Here is a 19714-nt window from a genome sequence, read left to right on the forward strand (position 1 = left end):
TCAGTGCTCTTCTTGTTACTGTTACTGTTTCGTATAAAAAAATAGTTGGTGTAGTGAACAAAACAGGCTGAAGCGAGCGAAAATATGCGTTCAGAGTTTTCATAAGAATTACCCACGTCCGGAAGAAGCCGACTATCGCCTACTCACGCTCGGCCGTGCCCGCACATGTAACTTTGGCCACGCTGCTTACCGGTGTCGTAGCTGTCCGGTTTCGCTAATTTCTTTTAGTTTTGAACGCTCAACTAGTCCTCGTAGAACCACTTGGAACTTAAGTCTAGACCACACGTACGCATGCCAGCGCCCGCTCGCTCCTGTAGCCGATCCTGGCTCTAGACAAACGCCTCGACAGATACCGCCTGCTATTGAGCCACTGATGGCGCTTCAAAATGCGCAATTAGTATGTCGCTACCACCCGTCGGTCAAGCTGGTGGAGAACAAAGCCGGTCCGTACCACGTAGCACGGCCAGACTGGGACATATGAGCACAAGCGAGTGCTCCAGCCCTGTCGTGCACATAGTAGACGTTGCGATAAGCTGGAGTTAGCCACTAGCACAATAGTTCTAGGAATAGGTCTTCCTGTTAAATTATTTTCGTAATAATATTTTCCTGGAAGGCACAGTACTCTTGTACAAGGCGTTTTTGAGGCTTGAAAGAAAAGTGGTTGAGGGAACCATTAAAGGAAATGAAAGGAAAGCGAGCGTTCTTGCAAATAAAGGAATTATGCGTCTTCAAACGCTGAATTCCTTAATTATGTGAAGCCTTTTAGGACCTTTCTTCTCCTCGGTGTTTGGCGTGTATGCACGGTCAACATCTTGCCTAGTAAAGTGGGTCGGTCTTAGAGATGATGCAATAGTAAACTTAGCTGATCCAACGCCTCCTAGATACGGGCGGAAAGAAACAGAGTGGACAGGACAAACTCCGTTTCTTCCCGCCCGTATTTCCGCTCAACGACACTACACGATGCACGAACTTGCTCAACAGCCTACGCGTCCTAGATGACATGCCTGTGTACTCTACTTGATGACGTCGTGCTACTTCGACCGAAAGCGCCATTGCAAAGCCCGGCGTGACGAAAGCGGTGACGTCAAAATCACCGCGGCTTAATTGGGAGCGTCCCCATTAGATTCTACATGGCAATCGGACAACGTAGCATGCCGTCACGCATCGAAGTTCACCGTCATTGTGCTATCTAAAAGGCGTTGGCTGATTCCGGACATGACAGGATGAAGAGTGGGCCAATCCCGGAGACGTGCAATCCGTGGTGGCGGTGGTCACGTGGGTCGCGCGTGGTGGATTTCTCGGCGTCTTGCCGTACTTATCGTGCAGGCACGTAATCGCTATGTTACCAAACGCGTTCCCGAACATGCGCAGTGCTTGTAGCATTTATGTAACCGCCTCACGAAAGCTTCGCTTCGTATAGATTCGAAAACGTGCGTTCGATTTCCATAATATTCTTTTCCTCCATTACTAAAAGCAACAGCAGAATCAAAGGTACAGAGCTGGGGCTTAAGCTTCAAAGGGAAGGAGGAACGTTTCTTGTCTGTATGATAATTTTCTTATTCATGGCTACTTCTTTGGCTATGAATAAAAATGGTGATATAGTGCGGAAGATAAAACGACAGAAAAACAAAAAGTAAAGCGCTCTGTTGCTGATGCAGCATAGGTAACGAGGAAGATGGATAAGGACTGAGTAAGAAGTTACATCGGAGAGACTCGTTCCTTATTTGTCCTACATGTAATCCTTACTATAACTACGCAGGAACGCCGCCAAAGGTCCCATTTAGAACTGTCAACCTTTATTTGAGAAAAAAAGAAAAAGCTGCGTAAAACGTAGCGTGTCGCGTTGCGACTGGCCAAACCGGAACCGCTGCTACGCGCTTTTCACAGTCCACTGCTTAACCCAGACGAGCTACGCCTGGCTGAGTCTAATCCCTTCCGCATTAATCGTTCGTTTTTCTCTCCCGCGTGTTCTCCATTTTCGCCCTTCGACCTAGTTCCGCATGCCACCGATTGGCGGCTCACTCGTCTATGTCCGGGTGTACACGCCAAGAACTGGCGCTGCATTTTTGTTCAAACTTTTATTCCATTTCCTACCTCACTCTCTCGTTCTCTCTCTATGTGTGTATCGACCTCAGAATTCACCGAAACCGTAGTGGCCTCCAACGCGATAGCTACGTTCCGGAAGAACAGCAGGACCTACGTGCAGTGTGTGGTCGAGCTGTCTCCCAGACTCCTAAACTTTATGCGATAGCGTGTTTTCTTTTTTGTTGGGGGGGGGGGGGGGGGGGGGGGGGTAGTGTATGGGCCGCTGGAACGATAGCTGGGTGCACTTCGCCTTCGGATCCCGAGAAGAGCAGGTTTTACCCGGATGTCAACTCCGTCTTTTCACGAGTGCTGGCCTGTTTTCTGTCTGTTTGTTAGTCTTCGCCCGAGCTAAACGAAATCATGACGTGTAAGTACTAATCCTTATCAGACAATGAATGAGTACTCGCATTTCACGCAATGGACGCCTTAACTCACGACCAACCGCCTGCGCTGCGTTGGTTTCTTTTTTTCTTCGTATATTTAGTTTTTTTTCTCCATCTTCTTTCTAAATCTGGGTGTAACATTTTTTCAGTCAGGAGAATTAAATGTGGCAAGCAAGCACTTCAGTGTGTGCGCTATGTTACCGGTGTCGACACTGGCCGGGTGCTTTTTTTATAAAATTTTTATTGCTAGGTCTCAAGGCCTGAACATTTCCGAAAGAATAACAGTGTATCCGATTTTGGTACTCTAAGGGGAAAATAAATTACGGGAAGCAGTGGACACATATTGGCTGGTGACACGACGAGGCGATTAGTTCATATACAAGCTGCTATCACTTCTTGACAGAACTATCGCGAGCCTTTTGCGAATTCCCCTTTTTTTATTTCTTGGGATCATAGCCTTAATCAGTGCATTTGATTTCGTCAGGGAGTATTCACGTAAGATACAGAGATGCATCGCAAAAATAAAAAAGCAAAAATTGCTCTTTTAAACGTCTTTCCGGGTGCTCAGGAGTTTCATTCAAAGCTGGGCTACAACAGATTTTGTCACTTCTTTTTCTTTTTCTAAGTAATCAAATTTATACGTTTCTCACAACAGCGTCGAAAAAGAAAACTGAAGATGCGCGATGACGTTTTTCTATGCGCTATGTTTCTTTCTCGAGATAAACAATTTGAGTAATACCTAAAATACCCACTACCTGTAGATCTAATCTCTCTTTACACAATCTAATCTACCGCACTGGAATTTTTGCTGATACTTTAATATTTGTGGGTGACATTCAATTTTTGTAGAGGTTCATGGTATCTACATGTTCTGACTTCTGCTTCCATGCTACTAAATTGCTTCGTTTCGGACATAAACGCAAAGGAGATACTTTTCCAGGCTTATTCTCTTAACCATGCTTCAATGTAAACTATCCCTTAATTGTTTTCCCTTGATGACATTGTTTAAGGCAACCAATAAGCTTTCATCATAATTTGGCACATTATTATGAAGCTATATTTGCAATTTATTAAGGCGAAGCTATCCCTGCAAGCATACCACTGTTTCGCGTCCATCGGTCTGTCTGTAAGTCTGTATTTTTGCAGTATATCTTCGTCGATACCCCGTGTGTTTCAACTAACTAGAACCAAAGAATTAAAAAATAAAGTGCTACGCTTTAGGGAAATCAAACCAGAGGCATACTGTTCGTAGTCGTCTTGAGTTACTCGTACTATTTTTCTGAAGTGCGACTAGTTAGCTAACTATTCACGATTAATTTAGAAAATTTTAAATGCCTTTTTCGGGCATAGGCTGTATTAGAAAATTTCTCGCGTGTGCCCAGTATCAACTGATAAATTCGTTCGCACATTGTCGCCTTTTGCGTGGTTCTTTTTTCCGGGCTTTGAAGGAAGCGCACTAAGTATGAAAAAAAACTGACGTCATTGTGTGTGTCTGTGTGTGTGTGCGTGCATGCGTGCGTGCGTGCGTGAGTTTTTTATACTGCTGTTTCCTTTTTCCTTTGCAGTTCTTCCAATTCAACATTCATGGCTACGAGTGCATTCGGCAAGCTGCATTCAATCTCCAGTGTGTCTCGTTGTTTAGCTGGACACGCATACAAGCGTGCGCTGCTAGTGAGCAGCCCGCGGCGAAACCTTCATTCCAAGCTACGTCAAAACGAACTGCTTTCAAGACGCTTGAAACGTGGAAATGCCATCAAACTGAGTGATCGTGACTGCTTCCGATGTTTCGGAGGCCTTCTGGCGCTCCACTTTTGTCCCCGCGCGTCTCTTCGAAACCGGTGGTTCTCCACGTTGACGCATTACGTGAGTGTCCAAGTGAGAAATCATCTGGTGATCGACGATTCCGTTAGAACTTTTGAGAGTGTGCTGTGTTCGACGCGTCCCGTTCCCAGCGAGTACGAGCCGGCTGTTCTCAAGTGGCCTTGAAGAAAACACCCAACCGCTTGTGTGACTGAAGTGCGTCGCGTACAAAAAAGGAAGACGAAATAATAGTTAACGGTGACGAAATATGCTTCAGAGTGTGTTGTGTACGCCAGAGTTGCACGTCTTGCCTTGATGCAAAGTCGTCGTCCCCTCGGCGGACCGCCTCACCGAGCGATATGGGTCCTCGAACGGTCGTCACTGTTTGACTCACGTTGTTCTTACGTATAAGACTCATCCGAACTACAGCTCTTGATGTAGCGCAGGACGTGGGCCTTCACCGTTTGCGAGATGCTTGCCTTGAGAGACGATAAATGCAAGACTGTCGGTTGCCACTTAATGAATGCACGCGGCCTGATTGCTGTGAATAGTTGTTTTAATGTGTTAGTATTGCAATTGTATTCGGCAAGCCACCACGTGTATGTCATTCCATAGAGTGTCGACAGAACGACGATACCCATTCTTGTAAAGCTTGGACAACGATCATATCGTATAGAACCAGGCGGGAAAGCAGGAACGCACGAAGATTCGGAAGCTCTAACTTTATCGTTTAGTATGTTATTATTAACACTATTCACCAACAGAGAACAAACATGCTTAAAACTGTACCCAATGGCATACGTAGGTCATACATACTCGAACGTCCAAAAGCGTCGACATGACTTGTCGCGGAAATCTTCCAAAATGCTGGGAAGTCAGGTACTTCTAGAAGGATCGACATTTGGGCGAGTTGGTACTGGTTGAACATCTTGAAGGGGCAGGAACATCCTGTGCGTTCCTGCCTTCCGTCTTTGTCGTCTTGCGCCGCCCCTTCAAGAGGTACCTCTAAATTAGCGTTTACTACGTCGTCCTAATAGGTCATATTGCAGCTAAGGATGACAACCTTTTAGAAACACACATTATGTTATTAACACTACTTCGTCACTGCCACTCTTTACACAAAAACACTGAGCAATTGTTTTATGTGACATATGTATACATCTAATGTACCAGAGCTCTCAGACAGCGTCAACCTGTCTCGCAACGGAAAATGAATATTCAAGTGTATTGAAGAAAACGACGAGATATAGAATCAATTAGGAGCTTCGCAACCTCTGATATTGCCTGTAACACAGCTTAGAATTGGCATCATTCCAGACGCATACATTACGTCATGCATACTATTATCTCACTGCCAAGCTCTGTTTTATCGTCGGGTCACGTTTCCAGACACTGTTTAAGACCTCTAGATAACATCCACAGAACTACACATCTGCTTCTCTGAGCTATAATCACCTGCTGTGTACAGTACTGAAGGCTGTACGAAGAAAGGGTGACAAGGATGTTGCCTGAATAATCTGCTTCTGTGGCGAAGTCATCGTTTCTTCTTTTTTTCTTTGATTTGTGATGCGATGCACCTGGGCTTCCACGTGCTCGTCGAAAGTGGCGAAGGTGTTTCTCTTTCTTTCTTCAAGCAGAGTAAACATCCTCGCCAGCTGCTCTATGAAGCTGGCACGCTGAAGCCATGAGCCATGCAAGCACTTTATACACGGGACCCAGCGTCCGAGCTTATTACGTTATGTTACACGTTCGTTCATTGAAGGAAATATAGATTACCTATGCTGTTGTGAAATCTTTATGCATGTTTATTATTTTTTATGTGCGTACATAGTGTCAGCATACACGCAAGCGCTATGTGAACTGGAACGAGTGTTTTTACCTACTACTCACAAACACCATTCACGAATGTTGTGCAGGAACCTCTTTCTGTCTATTTTTTTTTAATGGTCACCCGTATTTACTATGCCTTACAAGTTGTAGGTGTAACAAACGATCTCAAATCCAAATCAAAGAAGTGTATTTTCTTCCTTGGTCACGACCACATAGGCATTGGTTCTTTTGTGGGTGACTTTCTGCCAGATGATAAAGATTCTACCGCTTTTCACGTAATCTCACCCTCTGGTGAGATGGTCTGACCGGAACAAGGGTAAGGAGCTGGCCGTGTCATCTGAAAACAAACGACGCTTCATTGGCCTTATGTTTGAGAAAAGTGGATTTGTAAAATTGTGAGCTGTCACGTGAACGGCTAAGTGTTTCCCACAGTATAACTAATGCTACCTAGCTTATCTGAGCTCAGATCGCATCGGTAGAGTTAGAAATGGTTTCTGATGATATGGACTGCACCAATGAAATAACAATGAAATAACATTCATATGAACAGCATTGAAGAACTCTGAAGTCACGTATACGTTACAGCCTATACAGGGTGTCCTGGCTAATGTTACCACAGCTTTAAAAAGAATACAAATCGGATCCACGCAGGCGGGCGCAACCGATACATTCTTGCCCAACGTCATCTTGAGATACTTACGGCATTCCTTTTATTCTATGTGATTCGTTAATTATCTCGGATTATTTCACCGACCTTATGATTTAAATTGTTCACGTACGTTACTGTTGTTCGGGCTATGTTACATTTTATACTGTCTTTCTTTTGACGGATTGAATAGGAAGAGTCTGAAAAACTGATGCGAATTTTAGGTAGTTATTAAGTTATACTGTGTAGAAAACCACCCTCAGCTGTGCAAACTAGCGGAAAAAGACGCTGCACTAGATTGCTCACTGTAGGTTGTGTCGGCATCTTTAGACATCTTAAGCTGACTTCAACTGTTACACGCTGTATATAGAAGGAGTTGCCTTCGTTATCACCTCTTCGCGACATTGTGGTTCATTGCTAAACCAAGTACGCCCTTTCAGCTCTGTCATGACTATTCTTTGCAGGCTCTTAAGCATTGAGTAGGGGCATACAATACATTCACGCATCTGCAGAGTCCACGATGAGACCTTGACTAAGCGGCTGGATTACGGGAAGAATGGGTGGACAGATTGCAAATTCTAAGTCAGCTGTACACGACGTGAGTGCCGAGTACAAAGCTTTTGCACCGTCTATTATGTATTTTTCTGTCATAGTAAAATCCTTTACCGTGCTGTGTATTTGTGCTTACTCATGTGATGGGCAGTGTGTGTCGATGTTTATGCAGGGTGTTTCACGTAACTAGTGCCAAGGATTTAAAGAAAGTGGTTAGCCGCAACTGAATGAAACCAAAGGCACATACATGGCTTACCGTCATGTGGAGCTCCTTAGAGTATCCTTTATATTTAGCTTAATTAGTTACATGACTGCGACGAATTATGCAAAACCTTGAATATTCACTTTAGGGCCAAGCGCGCTTCCTTGTGTTGTAGGAGGGGCACAGAAACGACGGATCCAATTTTTTGTGGCAACGTACACGCTGCCTGGTGATTTTTTTTCGGCGCTTAAAGGAAGCCCGCGAAATATGAAATAAAACCACGTGACTGAGCTCGTGCGCTATCGTACTGCAGCGCTCTCAACCGTGCCTCGAGCCTGTCGCTTACCAGGGACGATGGCGCTTCCTTTTCGTGCGCCACCGCCAAAGAGGGTGACCCACCGTGAAGCCGATGCCTAGAGCCGCGGCCGCTCAGTTGGCCATGGTCTGCGCGCGCGGTTCTTTTGCACGAACCGTGATTGAGAGCGCTGCACTACTATAGCGCACGAGCCCTATGGGATTCGTGTCGTATTCGTATCGCTATCGTATTGGTTTCATGCAGCTGTGGCTAACCACTTTCTTGAAATCCTTAGAACAAGTCACGTGAAACACCCTGTATATCGTCAATTTCACAGCTGTGTGCCGCATCGATGGTCAACGCTATTGTATCGCTAGAGAAAAATCAGTGTGGAATTCAACGTTGTTTGCAACACTTCGGTAAAATTCGTGAAAGGTAAGGGTATCACCTCGTCAATTCTTTCCAAAAAATTTTTTTGAATACGCCTAGTAGTGATCGGAGGTATCGACAATCAAATGGTACCACTGCCACGCTTTTGGTGACTGCCCTTTGTTGCCGTTCCTAACACGTTTAAAACGGTGCCGCCATGTTCCGCTTATCATATAGCGGAGCTTCGCTTCGGCATGGTTTCACATAAATCCTGATGTGCGCGTTGGATCTGCATGTTAATTTTCTTTCTTTTTTTTTCGCCCATTTATTTGCTGCTCACAGCATATTCCGAAAGAACGTGCGATGTTTATTTACTATGGCAGTTTGTAGAAACCGTCCAAATTTCGGTGTATTTTCCGTAAAGAAAAATGAATCCCCCCCCCCCCCAAAAAAAAATAAAAAATAAAAAGATAATCTCGGGATTGGGGTGATCCTGGGGCTTCATCATGTTCCGCCAGCTTTCAGCTAATTACAAGAGCGTGTCTTGAAACTAACAAAGAAGTCGCTACAAAAATACCTATTTTCAGAGCCCTCACAAAATAAGCGACAGATTATTTGCACAGCTCATCGTGTGCCGACGTGCTCGTTTGCGTAGGAATTGATTTCGACGATAGAACCGTTGATAAGGTGAACCTGAGTTGGCTAGTTAGATGATGACGAGTGGCCTATTGCATTTTTTTATCTGACGAGGCCCCACACAACTTATTCGACTAGTCACACAAGGTGATCTATGCCTCTGTTTGTGTCATCTCGAGAAATTTTAATCGAAACAGCCACCATGTGCAGCGTAGGGGAGGAGGGGTGAAACGACGGGCTAATAATGTCAGAAATTATTGGTCTCTTGATTCTCGCCTACATCCGTTCACACTAATTGTCAGTGATCGCAACTGAGGCACGTCGCCCTCAAGCACTTCTGCAACACTCTCAGGAGAAAAAAAATGCCGTCAGTAAGTAAGTTTCTTCTTTCTTGTGCTCGCGTCCGTGCTTGCTGGGACCCCTTATACGTTCACCATGCACCTACTGGCCCCAGCAAACCACACTACTAAAATTTATGAAGGTTCCTGCAGCCCCGAGGCGTGTATTGCGGTGAACATGCACTGCTGGTGAAAGGCACCGTTTTGGAGTAGAGAATAATGGTAATTTTTGCGTCACCTTTCTTCAATATTTCGTAATTGTTGCATACCGCAATATCCTAACAGGCTATGCTGACATGAGAATGGCACGAATAGTTAACAAGGTAACTACGGATAAATCTAAAGTTTCAATAAAAGATGGCGAAATGCCCCAAATTGACCTTTCTGCTTGCATTATAGATATTTAAAAAAATAAACTAGGGGCCTGCATAGAAGAGTGCAAAGTAAGTCACAATCTCGTTAAGGTATAGAGACGAAATGTCCGCTTTTGAACTAAGATTTATTTTTATTATTTTGTCTGTTAGCTTTCTTTTTTTGAAAGTAGAATTGAGATGGTGCCCAGGCAGACAAAACTGTTTTTCTATTTTACCTCTCAATATATCTTCGGGAGCGCATTTATTTAGACCTAGTAAATTTTCACATCTCTCTCAGAAAAAAATTGGAGGGAGTCGACTTCTCGGGATGTGCGTATGGCGGGGAATGACCCATTTGCTAGGTGTCTCAGCCAACGTTAGCCAAGCTATTAAAAAATATTGATTGATCTCTTGTTTATAAGAATTCATCATAACACGAAAGTGGCACATATATTCTAGGATGCAGTGGCAGCTTTGTTGGACACTCTCAAATAGAGCACCTATATAAATGCCCGAAGTCGTTTATCAAGTGCACTTTCACTCAAAGAAGGAAACGATGACCGCGATAGCAAGCATGTGAGTCCTGCACTGAATGCACAGCGTAAAAGCACGACAAAAAAAAAATAACATGAGCCATTCCGCTCTGTGAAGCTGGATGACCACCGAAATTTTTTAGCACACGACACAGAGGTGACACAGAATCTGGAACAAAGGTACGAACTCATCTTTTTTGCTAGTCGCTTGTCGTCGTGACGAAAGGTACGCACACACATTTATTGTCATCCACGTGGACGACGGGATCATCGCCCCGAGGTGCCGGAAGAAATTAGACGCGCATGAAGTTTCGACGGGACCGCCGCCACGGGAGAGCGGAAGGAATTCGCAAGCGCTTCTTGGAACGATTCTTGGACGAAAGGTCGACGCGCGTCGACCTTTTGGGCTAAGATCTGGTCGTGGTGTTTGCTCTTGCCGTTGTGCCTGCTACCACTTCGGGTCCAAGGTGGACGAGGGTAGTTCGAGGGCACGTTACAAGTCCCGAAGCCCACTACCCGGAGTCCACAGAGGTACGCGCCATAGCGCTTGGACCCTTTCTGCACTATCTTTGGCATGGGCCCACGGTTGTTGCCCACGCGCACTAAATATGCACGGAAGCTGAGCCATAAATAGCATCGCTGTAAAAGCATGTCCGGGAGGCTTCTAGGCGTCATAGATATATCCTGCGCGATTCTGAATGCGTATGCGACGAGAACGCGTCGTCAGATGCCTGGCGGCATTGCGCGCACGTGCACACGCAAATGTGCAATGGTGAGCTGCCGCGGGACGACCGCGCAGTTGTTGGATCACCTCCGACAAAGGGTCAAGACGCTGACAAAGTTAAAGCGCAAAACTCTTCTAAGCACAATTGTGTTTGCTACTCTTATGGTTGCCTAGGCTGCCGAGCATGTGTTCTGCGAAATTATTCAGTGACAAAACAAACGATGGCCATAAATATTCTGATTGCAGATAAATACATCATCGAGAGCACGATTCCTTAAATAAAGCCAAGCTTTCTAACCTTTCGATGCCTACTTACGTAACGAATACGTAGGCACAAAACGGTAAAGTAAGGCCATCTGGTGGATTTTCGTGCGATGAGGATTGCGTGACGTACGTAATTGGGCTGGGTATCCGCTGAAGCTAGGTCACGAACACGTTCATGTTTAAACAGAAAAATTACAGAATACAGAATAGTACAATGTACTAACGCGAGACCAACGGTACTCGATTGTAAGTCATCTTCTGCTAGTAGGATGATTTGCGTGCTCCAATCACTCGGATAATTAGAGAAGTTTAACTAAACGAGTCATATTTTATTCAGGGTGGGACTTACGACGGTAACACGTTGATTGGGTAACACGACCGATTCTGTCGTTTTTGTCGCGCTTTGTGCTGCGTGACGCTTTTTTGTTTTCCCCGCGCTTTACTCGTACCGCCCAAAATACGGTGCCGCGTGATTGCACGCCCACTCGCTGCGAGGCCAGTGGTTCCAAACATGATTTGGAGGAACTAACTCTGCTCATTGCCCGACTCCAACAACCGTGCGCGAAATGGCAAGCTGTCGATAATGACTTCCGCTGTACGGTGCGCGACGATCACAGCCTCCGCATTGGCCAGACGGTCGCCGCTCGTCTGTCACTTCCTGTGGTTGTGGCTAACGAAAAATAGAACCTCTCGGATCCCCTGTTCTTCTCAATCACTGCATAGTGAGGCCCTCGAATTTGGCATTCGCGATGCCACGAAGTAGTCATATGAGGACCTAATGGCCAGCTATACCTGCTCCTAAGCTCACGTTTTACAACAAACCGCAGTTGAAAGAAGGTTCCACGTCTGCCACCTTCGCCGGAGGCCGCACATACGCAAATGTGGCCGAAATGAACGCCGCCGTAGTATTTAATTCTCGCTACTTGATTGCTTCTACATTTGAAGTAAACAACCGTTAAACTCCCCCTTTGTTTTATCTGGCTTCATTGCCTGTCAGTGGTTTCAGATCAGGACCACGTGGATCTTTTAGATTTTCTTACAAATGGCCTTGCATCTCTTGGTGTGGTAGGTATTGGAAGGAGTAATCCCATAGTAAGATTTGGTGTGAAAAGAACCAAGTGTTTTCAAAGACGTGTGCCTTTCAGTATTTCTGGGTCGGCCCCCCTTCCCTGACCCCTTCACGAAGCGTGCTTGCTCATCGTCGCGGAGATTCAATCATTCCCATTTCGTTTCGCGCAGTGATTGAGAGGTGGCGCAACAGAACAATGAATAAGGTGGGTTTGATGTGATAAGTTCAAGCACCATGATCAATGTTTGGATGAAGAAAAACCCTGCATTTTTTAGAGGTTGCACGCAGGCACCATAGTGAGATATTATAAATTAGATAAGGAAGTCGTGAATATGCACGGCTTTTCGCTTACCGTAACTGACCGAAATGCAGCGAGAACAGTGCTATACGTAAAACGTGAGCGCAACAGAATTATGATTATTCGTGTCGCAGCCTAGTTTTTAACCTCTCTGCGACTCACTTTCGCTTCGACCTGTGCTGAAGCGACGGCAGAATGAGTCACGAGACGAGTGAACAAGAATCTTGATTTGCGTCAAGCAGGGGCCTTACATGATGTTTCATCTTTGACGTCGGCCCAAGGCCACATAAAAGCTAATAGCTTTCTCGGCAATATGCTCTTCGTAGTAACGAAGTTCAGGGGTGGCGTGATTAAGATAAATAAGCTTTCTCTTTCTTTCTTTCTTTCTTTTTGATGTAACGAAAACGTAGTGTTTCACTTACCGTTACTTCAGCGCACATGTGTTTTCAGAACTTAAGCCTTCAGTATTCATTGTTACATGATGCGGAAATTACTCTTCACTTATAAATAAAAGGAATGTAGCCTTATTATTTTTATTTGATTTGAGCACATGGAAACGCATGGCTGTCATACTACTGCACTGTTACGTCAATCAGTTGGTTGGTTGGTCGGTCAATCAGTCAGTCAGTCCATCATCCAAGTGGGTGAAATAAAAGAGGCGAGCCGATCTCAAGTGAGATAAAGAATTTTGGCCGCTCCTGCGCCATCAAGCTCGGCAGTCCTGCTCCATGATCCTCGCTTGGGAGAGTCAAATGTGTTAACACCTGGCTTCAAGAAGTACTTTCGGGTGTTCTGTGGGCAACATTTGAAGCCACGTGGCGACATCTCTGGTGCGCCTTACGCAGCACAGTAAACAGAGCATGGCCTCTGAGACTATCAGCGTGAGCTGAAGGTTTCCGGCTCATAAATCGCGGACTTTCTTCTCCATTTCCTTTCCCCCCTTAACGACATCATAAAAGGACACTCAATGAAAGAACTGCGTACAGCTATAGTGATTAAGGTCCTTATGAGCTTTTCAGAGTTTGTTGTGTGCCAAAAAGCGGCTCAAAACTGTAATGAATGTAACGGGCTGTCATCAAGTGCGGTTTGCCAGAGAAAGGACTCTTATCTCATCCGCACGATGGCGCACTTCATGATTTCCGAAGAAATGTTCTGATCGGTTGCTACTGTTTTCTGCAAATAAGATAAGCACGAAGGAAGAACCCGACTCACTGAAATATACCTGCCAGAACACCGCGAAACGCTACTACTAGCCAATTGTGTTGGACAATTTAATAAAACTGGTCGAGCGGGCCATACTACTCCATTCGAACACTGCATAATTTTTTTTTACGATGGACTGACTGTTGTTTACAAATTACAAAGAGAACATGAGACGCCATTCGGAGCAACCACCATATTTCAGCAGTGGTGGCGCCAACGCTGTCCCACGTTGGTACCATTTTCTTGCATATTAATGCTCAAATTTCGTCACCGGATGTTTTCTTAATGTTGTGAAATACTAATTGCTGCCTTACGTGTGAATAAATGTTTAACTTCAGTATTTTAATTATATTTTAGCAATTTATTACTTTGTATACTTAGGAAAAGAGATATTGTTTTCTACCTAATAGTAGCAGGAAACTACAAAGGAAATCCTTCTGTACAAAGCGCACACTGACAACATCCACAGGTGTGCCTACGTGTGATCAACCCAGATAGCAAACGTCGTTTGCCCCCGAAGGTTTCGTGGGGCAAAGCGTCATTGCTACTCTGGATTCGGCTGGGTGTTGGCTTCACCCGCCGCTACGCAGCCCTCATCGGCCAGTCAAGCAGCCTTCATTGTGAACACTGTAAGACGCCTTAGACGCTGGAACACATATTATGTGATCGCTGGATCGACGGACGTTGCGCAGTTTCCCAGCTAGCGCTTGTAGGCAACCAATGTCCAAGCAAGCTGTTCTAGGCCCATCGCATGATTCTGCGACTACAATGCGCACAACGAATGGGTTGTTGAAGTTCCTGCATTGCATGTAACTTGACAAGGGCCGGCGTCTAATATACATAAGCCACCGCTCTGCTTCTCCTCTCATCCTCATCATCCATCCCCATACTTTCAATTTTCTTCCCTTTTTCCCAGTGCAAAATAGCATACAAGAGCGCAACTGCTCAAGTCGACCTCTCTGTCTTTCCTGTCAATAAACTCTCTCTCTCTGTTTTCATGAATCTTCCTCCACCAGCAGGATTTCTGCAGCACTAGTAGTCGACGCACGAGAGAGAGAGAGAGAAAGGCAAAGGAAAGACAGGGAGGTTAACCAGAGATTATCTCCGGTTGGCTACCCTGTACTGGGGGAGGGGAAAGGGGATGCAATAGGTGAGAAAGAAAGAAGGATAAAAAAAAGGAAAAAAAAAACCTAAGCACACACACGCACGTACACACGAACTATTTCTGTGGGCACTGTCACGCAACCCGCAAAGGCATTCCTAGTCTTACGCAGTGTCACCGTACAGTCCTGCGCCACACAGTGTACTGTCACAATTTGTCAGAAAGTCCCGTGTCTTTCAAGTATCGCAGCAGCGCCTTCATAGCGGATCGCGCTGATGTTCGCGTAGGCCAGGTTCCAAGGATCTTGTTTTCTGTCATTGGGCGCTTGTCCAGTTTGTCTAAGGTGGCTGAGAGGACAGTTCTTTGTGGGTTAAAACGAGAGCACTGACAAAGAAGATGCTCGATCGTTTCGTTGCACCCGCAGAAGTCACACAGTGGGCTGTTGGCCATTCCGATAAGGAAAGAGTAGGCATTTGAAAATGCTACTCCAAGCCATAGACGGATAAGAAGGGTGCAGTCACGTCGTGGAAGCTCGGGCGGAATACGGAGCTGTAAATTAGGGTCCAGAGTATGGAGGCGTGCACTTGTGAAATCGGATGAATTCCACTGGCCTAATGTCAGGTCACGCGCAAGTGCGGCAAGTTTTTTCGCTGCGTCGGCTCTCGAAAGAGGAATGGCAACGCAGTTGACGCCGTCATGGGCAGATCGGGCAGCTGCGTCTGCTCGATCATTGCCATGTATGCCACAGTGACTAGGCAACCACTGATATATTATATCGTGTCCTTCGTCAACTAGTCGATGGTGGACTTCTCTGATTTCTGCGGCGAGCTGCTCATGTGATCCATGGCGCAGTGCTGAGAGCACACACTGTAGGGCTGCCTTGGAATCACAGAAGATTGACCATGCGTGGGATGGTTCCTCCTTAATAAAATGAAGAGCCGCACGCACGGCTACCAGTTCAGCAGCTGTCGTTGATGATACATGTGACGTCTTTAGCTGTATCTTGACGGATCGTCTTGGTATCACCACAGCGGCAGCTGCGCTTGCAGATGTGACAGAACCGTCGATGTAAACGTGTACGCGGCCACTGTGCACCTCATGTAAAAGTTCTAACGTGGCCTGCTTAAGGGCAAACGATAGCATGTTGGCTTTCTTCATGATTCCTGGGATGGTGAGGCGTATGTCAGGTCTGTGCAGGCACCATAAAGGTAAGGATGGTCTTGCTGCAGGCATGTAGTTCGATGGCAATGAGGTACGATTGGCATCAATTAAACGACTGAAAGTTGTGTGTGGCCTTTCTGTGGGTAGAGCGGCAAGATGGTGAGAAGGTAATCGGGCAACGTGCCGAATATGCGCCCTGAGAGCGTCGGTTGCCAAGTACGTTGATATTGGGTGATCTCGAGCTACGACAATCGTTGCCGCTGTAGACGCACACCTCGGAAGACCGAGACACGTCCTTATGGCTCGAGCTAGTAGTCCCTGGAGTACACGCAGGTTTGTTTTGCAGGTGTTCCCAATCACAGGGAGGCTGTATCTTGCGAAACCGAGGAACAAGGCGTTATACAGCTGCAGCATTGACCGCACCGAAGTGCCCCATGACTTTCCGCCGAGAAATTTGAGGAGATGTATTATTGTCAATAATGTCTTCTTCAGGTATGAAACATGCGGGCTCCATGATAGGTCTCGGTCAATAATTACCCCTAAAAAGCGGTGTTTCCGTGCATTTGCTACTGCTTGCCCATTGACATTTACACTGTAACGCTGCATTTCCTTCCGAGTGAATGTAACAAGGCAGCATTTCTCTGAAGACAGCTCTAAGTTCTGTTTTCGCAAGTACAGAGATGTTATCGTAGCTGCCTTTTGTAGCCGTGCTCGTACCTGCAGTCGTGTTACGGCAGACGCCCAAATGCAGATATCGTCGGCATATATTGATACCTGAACTGTGTTGGGCAAGCATCGGACTAGGCCAACGAGCACTAGGTTGAATAGCGTCGGGCTCAACACTCCGTCTTGCGGTACTCCACGGCACGTTTGGTGTTGAGTCGTGGCGCCATCCTCGGTCATCACGAAGAAATGCCTGTCGGTCAAATAACTGCACAGCCACTGAAAAGTGCGGCCACCGATTCCGGCTTCAATAAGAGCATTTATAATGGCATAATGTGCTATATTATCATAGGCGCCTTTTATGTCTAGGAATAATGCAGCAGTGAGTCGTTTGCGGCGTTTTTGATGCTGAACAAACGTAACCAAATCGATGACATTATCTATGGATGAGCGCCCTCGCCGGAAGCCAGACATAGCATCTGGGTACACGTTGTAATTTTCCAGGTACCATTCCAGGCACGTCAAAATCATTCGTTCCATTATTTTCCCTATGCAGCTGGCCAGAGCGATGGGGCGGTACGATGACAAGTTTAACGGTGATTTACCAGGTTTGAGAAGTAAGTTGATGAGCGAACCGATAAGGCATGAGTTATAATTAGAGTTGACGTATGTCAAGTACTTAATCTTGCGCCCTACTAGAACTATGGCTATGAATCCCACAATGTATACAGCTGGTCCGATGCCGAGCCTCGCACTTTCCTCTGTCCTCTTAAGAGTTGATGCATGCCGATGGTGACGGTCTGCTAGGCAACCAGCTAGGACGTGAAGCAGGGACGCTTTTTGGCATTGCAAAGCCACGTACGATATTATAGACTTCTGTAGCAGTTATAATAAGAGCCATTATTGTGCAACAAACAAACGCCAACGTGTTTATTTTCTCTTTTTACAGTGTAAATATAGGAGTGATTTTCTGCGTATTCAGATCTCTCTAAGTTTGCTAACGTTCTCAAATAATAATAAAAATATAAAAAAAAATAAAGATCATGTCCTGCTATCAAAGCTCATGGTAAAAGCTGGTGCATATAAAATGACTTGACAGAGAAAACTCGCAGGACACTCCTGCGTGTGCTTTGTCGGTGTTGGGCTGAGCGGCGGGTAGTTCTCGTGTGGTTTTGTTCATGCTTGTTTCATTCATTGCCGTTCCCGGATGGTGCTTCCTCCGTCAGTCTTTCCGGTTTCTGCAAAATAATTAAAGAGAGAGAGAGAGCAATGTGAGGTGCACCAAAATTAGGGAGAACACTGTTCGTTCGTTTTCTTTTACTTCGGCACGTTAATTGCACCAGCATTTGCCTAGTCGCATTCTGTGCAGTAAACCGTGTTTCAACGCAGAACAGCAATGACTGTCGCACCTTCAACGTGTTGTCACTGCACTACCTTTGAGCTTTGGTGACGTTGCTTCAGGCGGAGTTCGCTTGGCAGGCTAGGTCCGGCAATTTGTCCGCCTGAGCGTCTCTGCCCATTTCATAAATATACATCACCCTGAGTATCCAAATCATTCTCTGGGTAGAAAGGTCAGCAAAATGCGCAACAGTTCCCTGTGGGCTATCTGCCGTCCTTCCGGAACAACTAACTGTACCGCATGTTCGTGAGGAAACGCTCTTCTTCATGCTGTCGAAAGGTCTCTTCCTTTTAGAACAGAAGCGCAAGCAAAACGGCGACTACAAGCACCACCGCTTCCACGCTTATGAATGTTTGCTAAATATGGCTAGCTTTAATAATTTTGAGGGATGAAAACGAAAGTGTTTCTAAGTGTCGCGCCGAGGTTGTCAATTTCCTCGGATGTCATTAGCCAATAAATAGTTCGCATCATAGTCTAATTAGGTAGCCATCTGCATATTTTGCTGCTACAGCGTTTGAATGCTCGAAACTCGGTTTTGCCATGTACGTCCGGCCATTCGTACATTCCGTTACGCTGACGACGACGCAAGTCCCCATTTGGTAGGCTTCTCATCCTGAACTCCACCAACGCCATAGGGCGATAAAAAAGAAAGCTAAACGATGCCACTGGGATTGAAGTCTTGTAATTGCAGCATCATGCGACTGAGGCAGGGCACGCTAAACACTGCGCTATCGGGCAAGAACAGTGCTTGGCAATTCGTGCAAGGTTTCGCGCTGTGCACCCACTTTGCTTAAAGCATGCTACAAACCACAATGAAGTATGCGCCAAGAATTAGGCGGTTGATTGAAAACTGCGTCGATAGAACCGATGGCACCACGACAATGCCGCGTAGTTTTTCTACGCAACAGGTTTCACTTTTCACATCCAACAAGTGCTCAATTATTCAGCACTAAAAATGCGCAGGAAAAGTTTTTTGTCAAATTTTGCAAGTGGGAATGCTTAATTTTGCTCGTGACATGAATTGGAGAACGAGCTTTGTCCTCCGTGCTGGCATTATTCATCTCGGAGGCGTTCAACGAGAATATTCAATCACTCAACTGCGTAGAATAGCGCGCGCTGTACAAATGGCGTGTATCGTACTCTGTTTTAAAAGTAAAGTTTCAAGTATAACTGTGCTTTGAAATGTCACATCAGGTAAATTCCAATGCAGCGAGGGCATAATCTTAACGTTTTAAAAAGCAAAAATAAAAAAAAAAAAGAATAAGTGACAAACATGGGACTCGCATTGCGTAATATAAGCGATAACTCACCTCCATAAAGCGCATAGTAATGATGTGACCAACTTAACAAAAAGCTATATCTTGCATGTATCTAAATTGTTATAGAACTTTGTATTACATTTGGATTAAACCTTTCTTCACAGGTTCGTAGTGCTGCTTTAGGCATATTGTTTATTCCCTGGCAGAGCTTGAGCCAATAAGTGCCGAAGATATATTCGCTTGTTCAGAATGCCATCCATTGGCGAAAGAGTTTCGTAGATTGTGCATTTAATATTAATTCAAGATAATTCATTTAATCTTAAGATGCAGCGGGAATTGGGCCACGTACAGAAACAGCATACCTTTATTAAGAATTTAATTGGTTCTCTCTTGCCATGTCATCCTTTTTTCCTGTTCGAATTTTTCTGTCGTCGTAGTTTCTATTACCCACCGTGGCAACTCTGTGGTTATGGCGTAGCGCTTCTGAGCACTAGGTCATGGGTTCGATCCCAGACGGGGCGGTCACTTTTTGATGATAGCGCAATGCAAA

The 19714-nt window shown here is 45.5% G+C and overlaps 2 protein-coding genes across 2 annotated transcripts in view; one reads left to right on the top strand and one right to left on the bottom strand.

Annotated features, from left to right (window-relative positions):
• LOC126537494 (uncharacterized) overlaps positions 1-7421 on the top strand; it is a 59755-nt gene extending 52334 nt beyond the window's left edge. The window contains exon 5 of the mRNA XM_050184520.3: positions 4034-7421. The gene's annotated coding sequence lies outside the window, so the exon portion shown is untranslated. The remainder of the gene's footprint in view (positions 1-4033) is intronic.
• Positions 7422-17406: 9985 nt separating this feature from the next.
• LOC126537495 (uncharacterized) overlaps positions 17407-19714 on the bottom strand; it is a 46003-nt gene continuing 43695 nt past the window's right edge. Inside the window, exon 5 of the mRNA XM_050184521.3 lies at positions 17407-17744. Coding sequence (XP_050040478.1) covers positions 17694-17744 — 51 coding nt within the window. The 3' untranslated portion in view covers positions 17407-17693. The remainder of the gene's footprint in view (positions 17745-19714) is intronic.

This window comes from Dermacentor andersoni, chromosome 4, assembly GCF_023375885.2.
Source record: "Dermacentor andersoni chromosome 4, qqDerAnde1_hic_scaffold, whole genome shotgun sequence".
Taxonomy (NCBI): Eukaryota; Metazoa; Arthropoda; class Arachnida; order Ixodida; family Ixodidae; genus Dermacentor; species Dermacentor andersoni.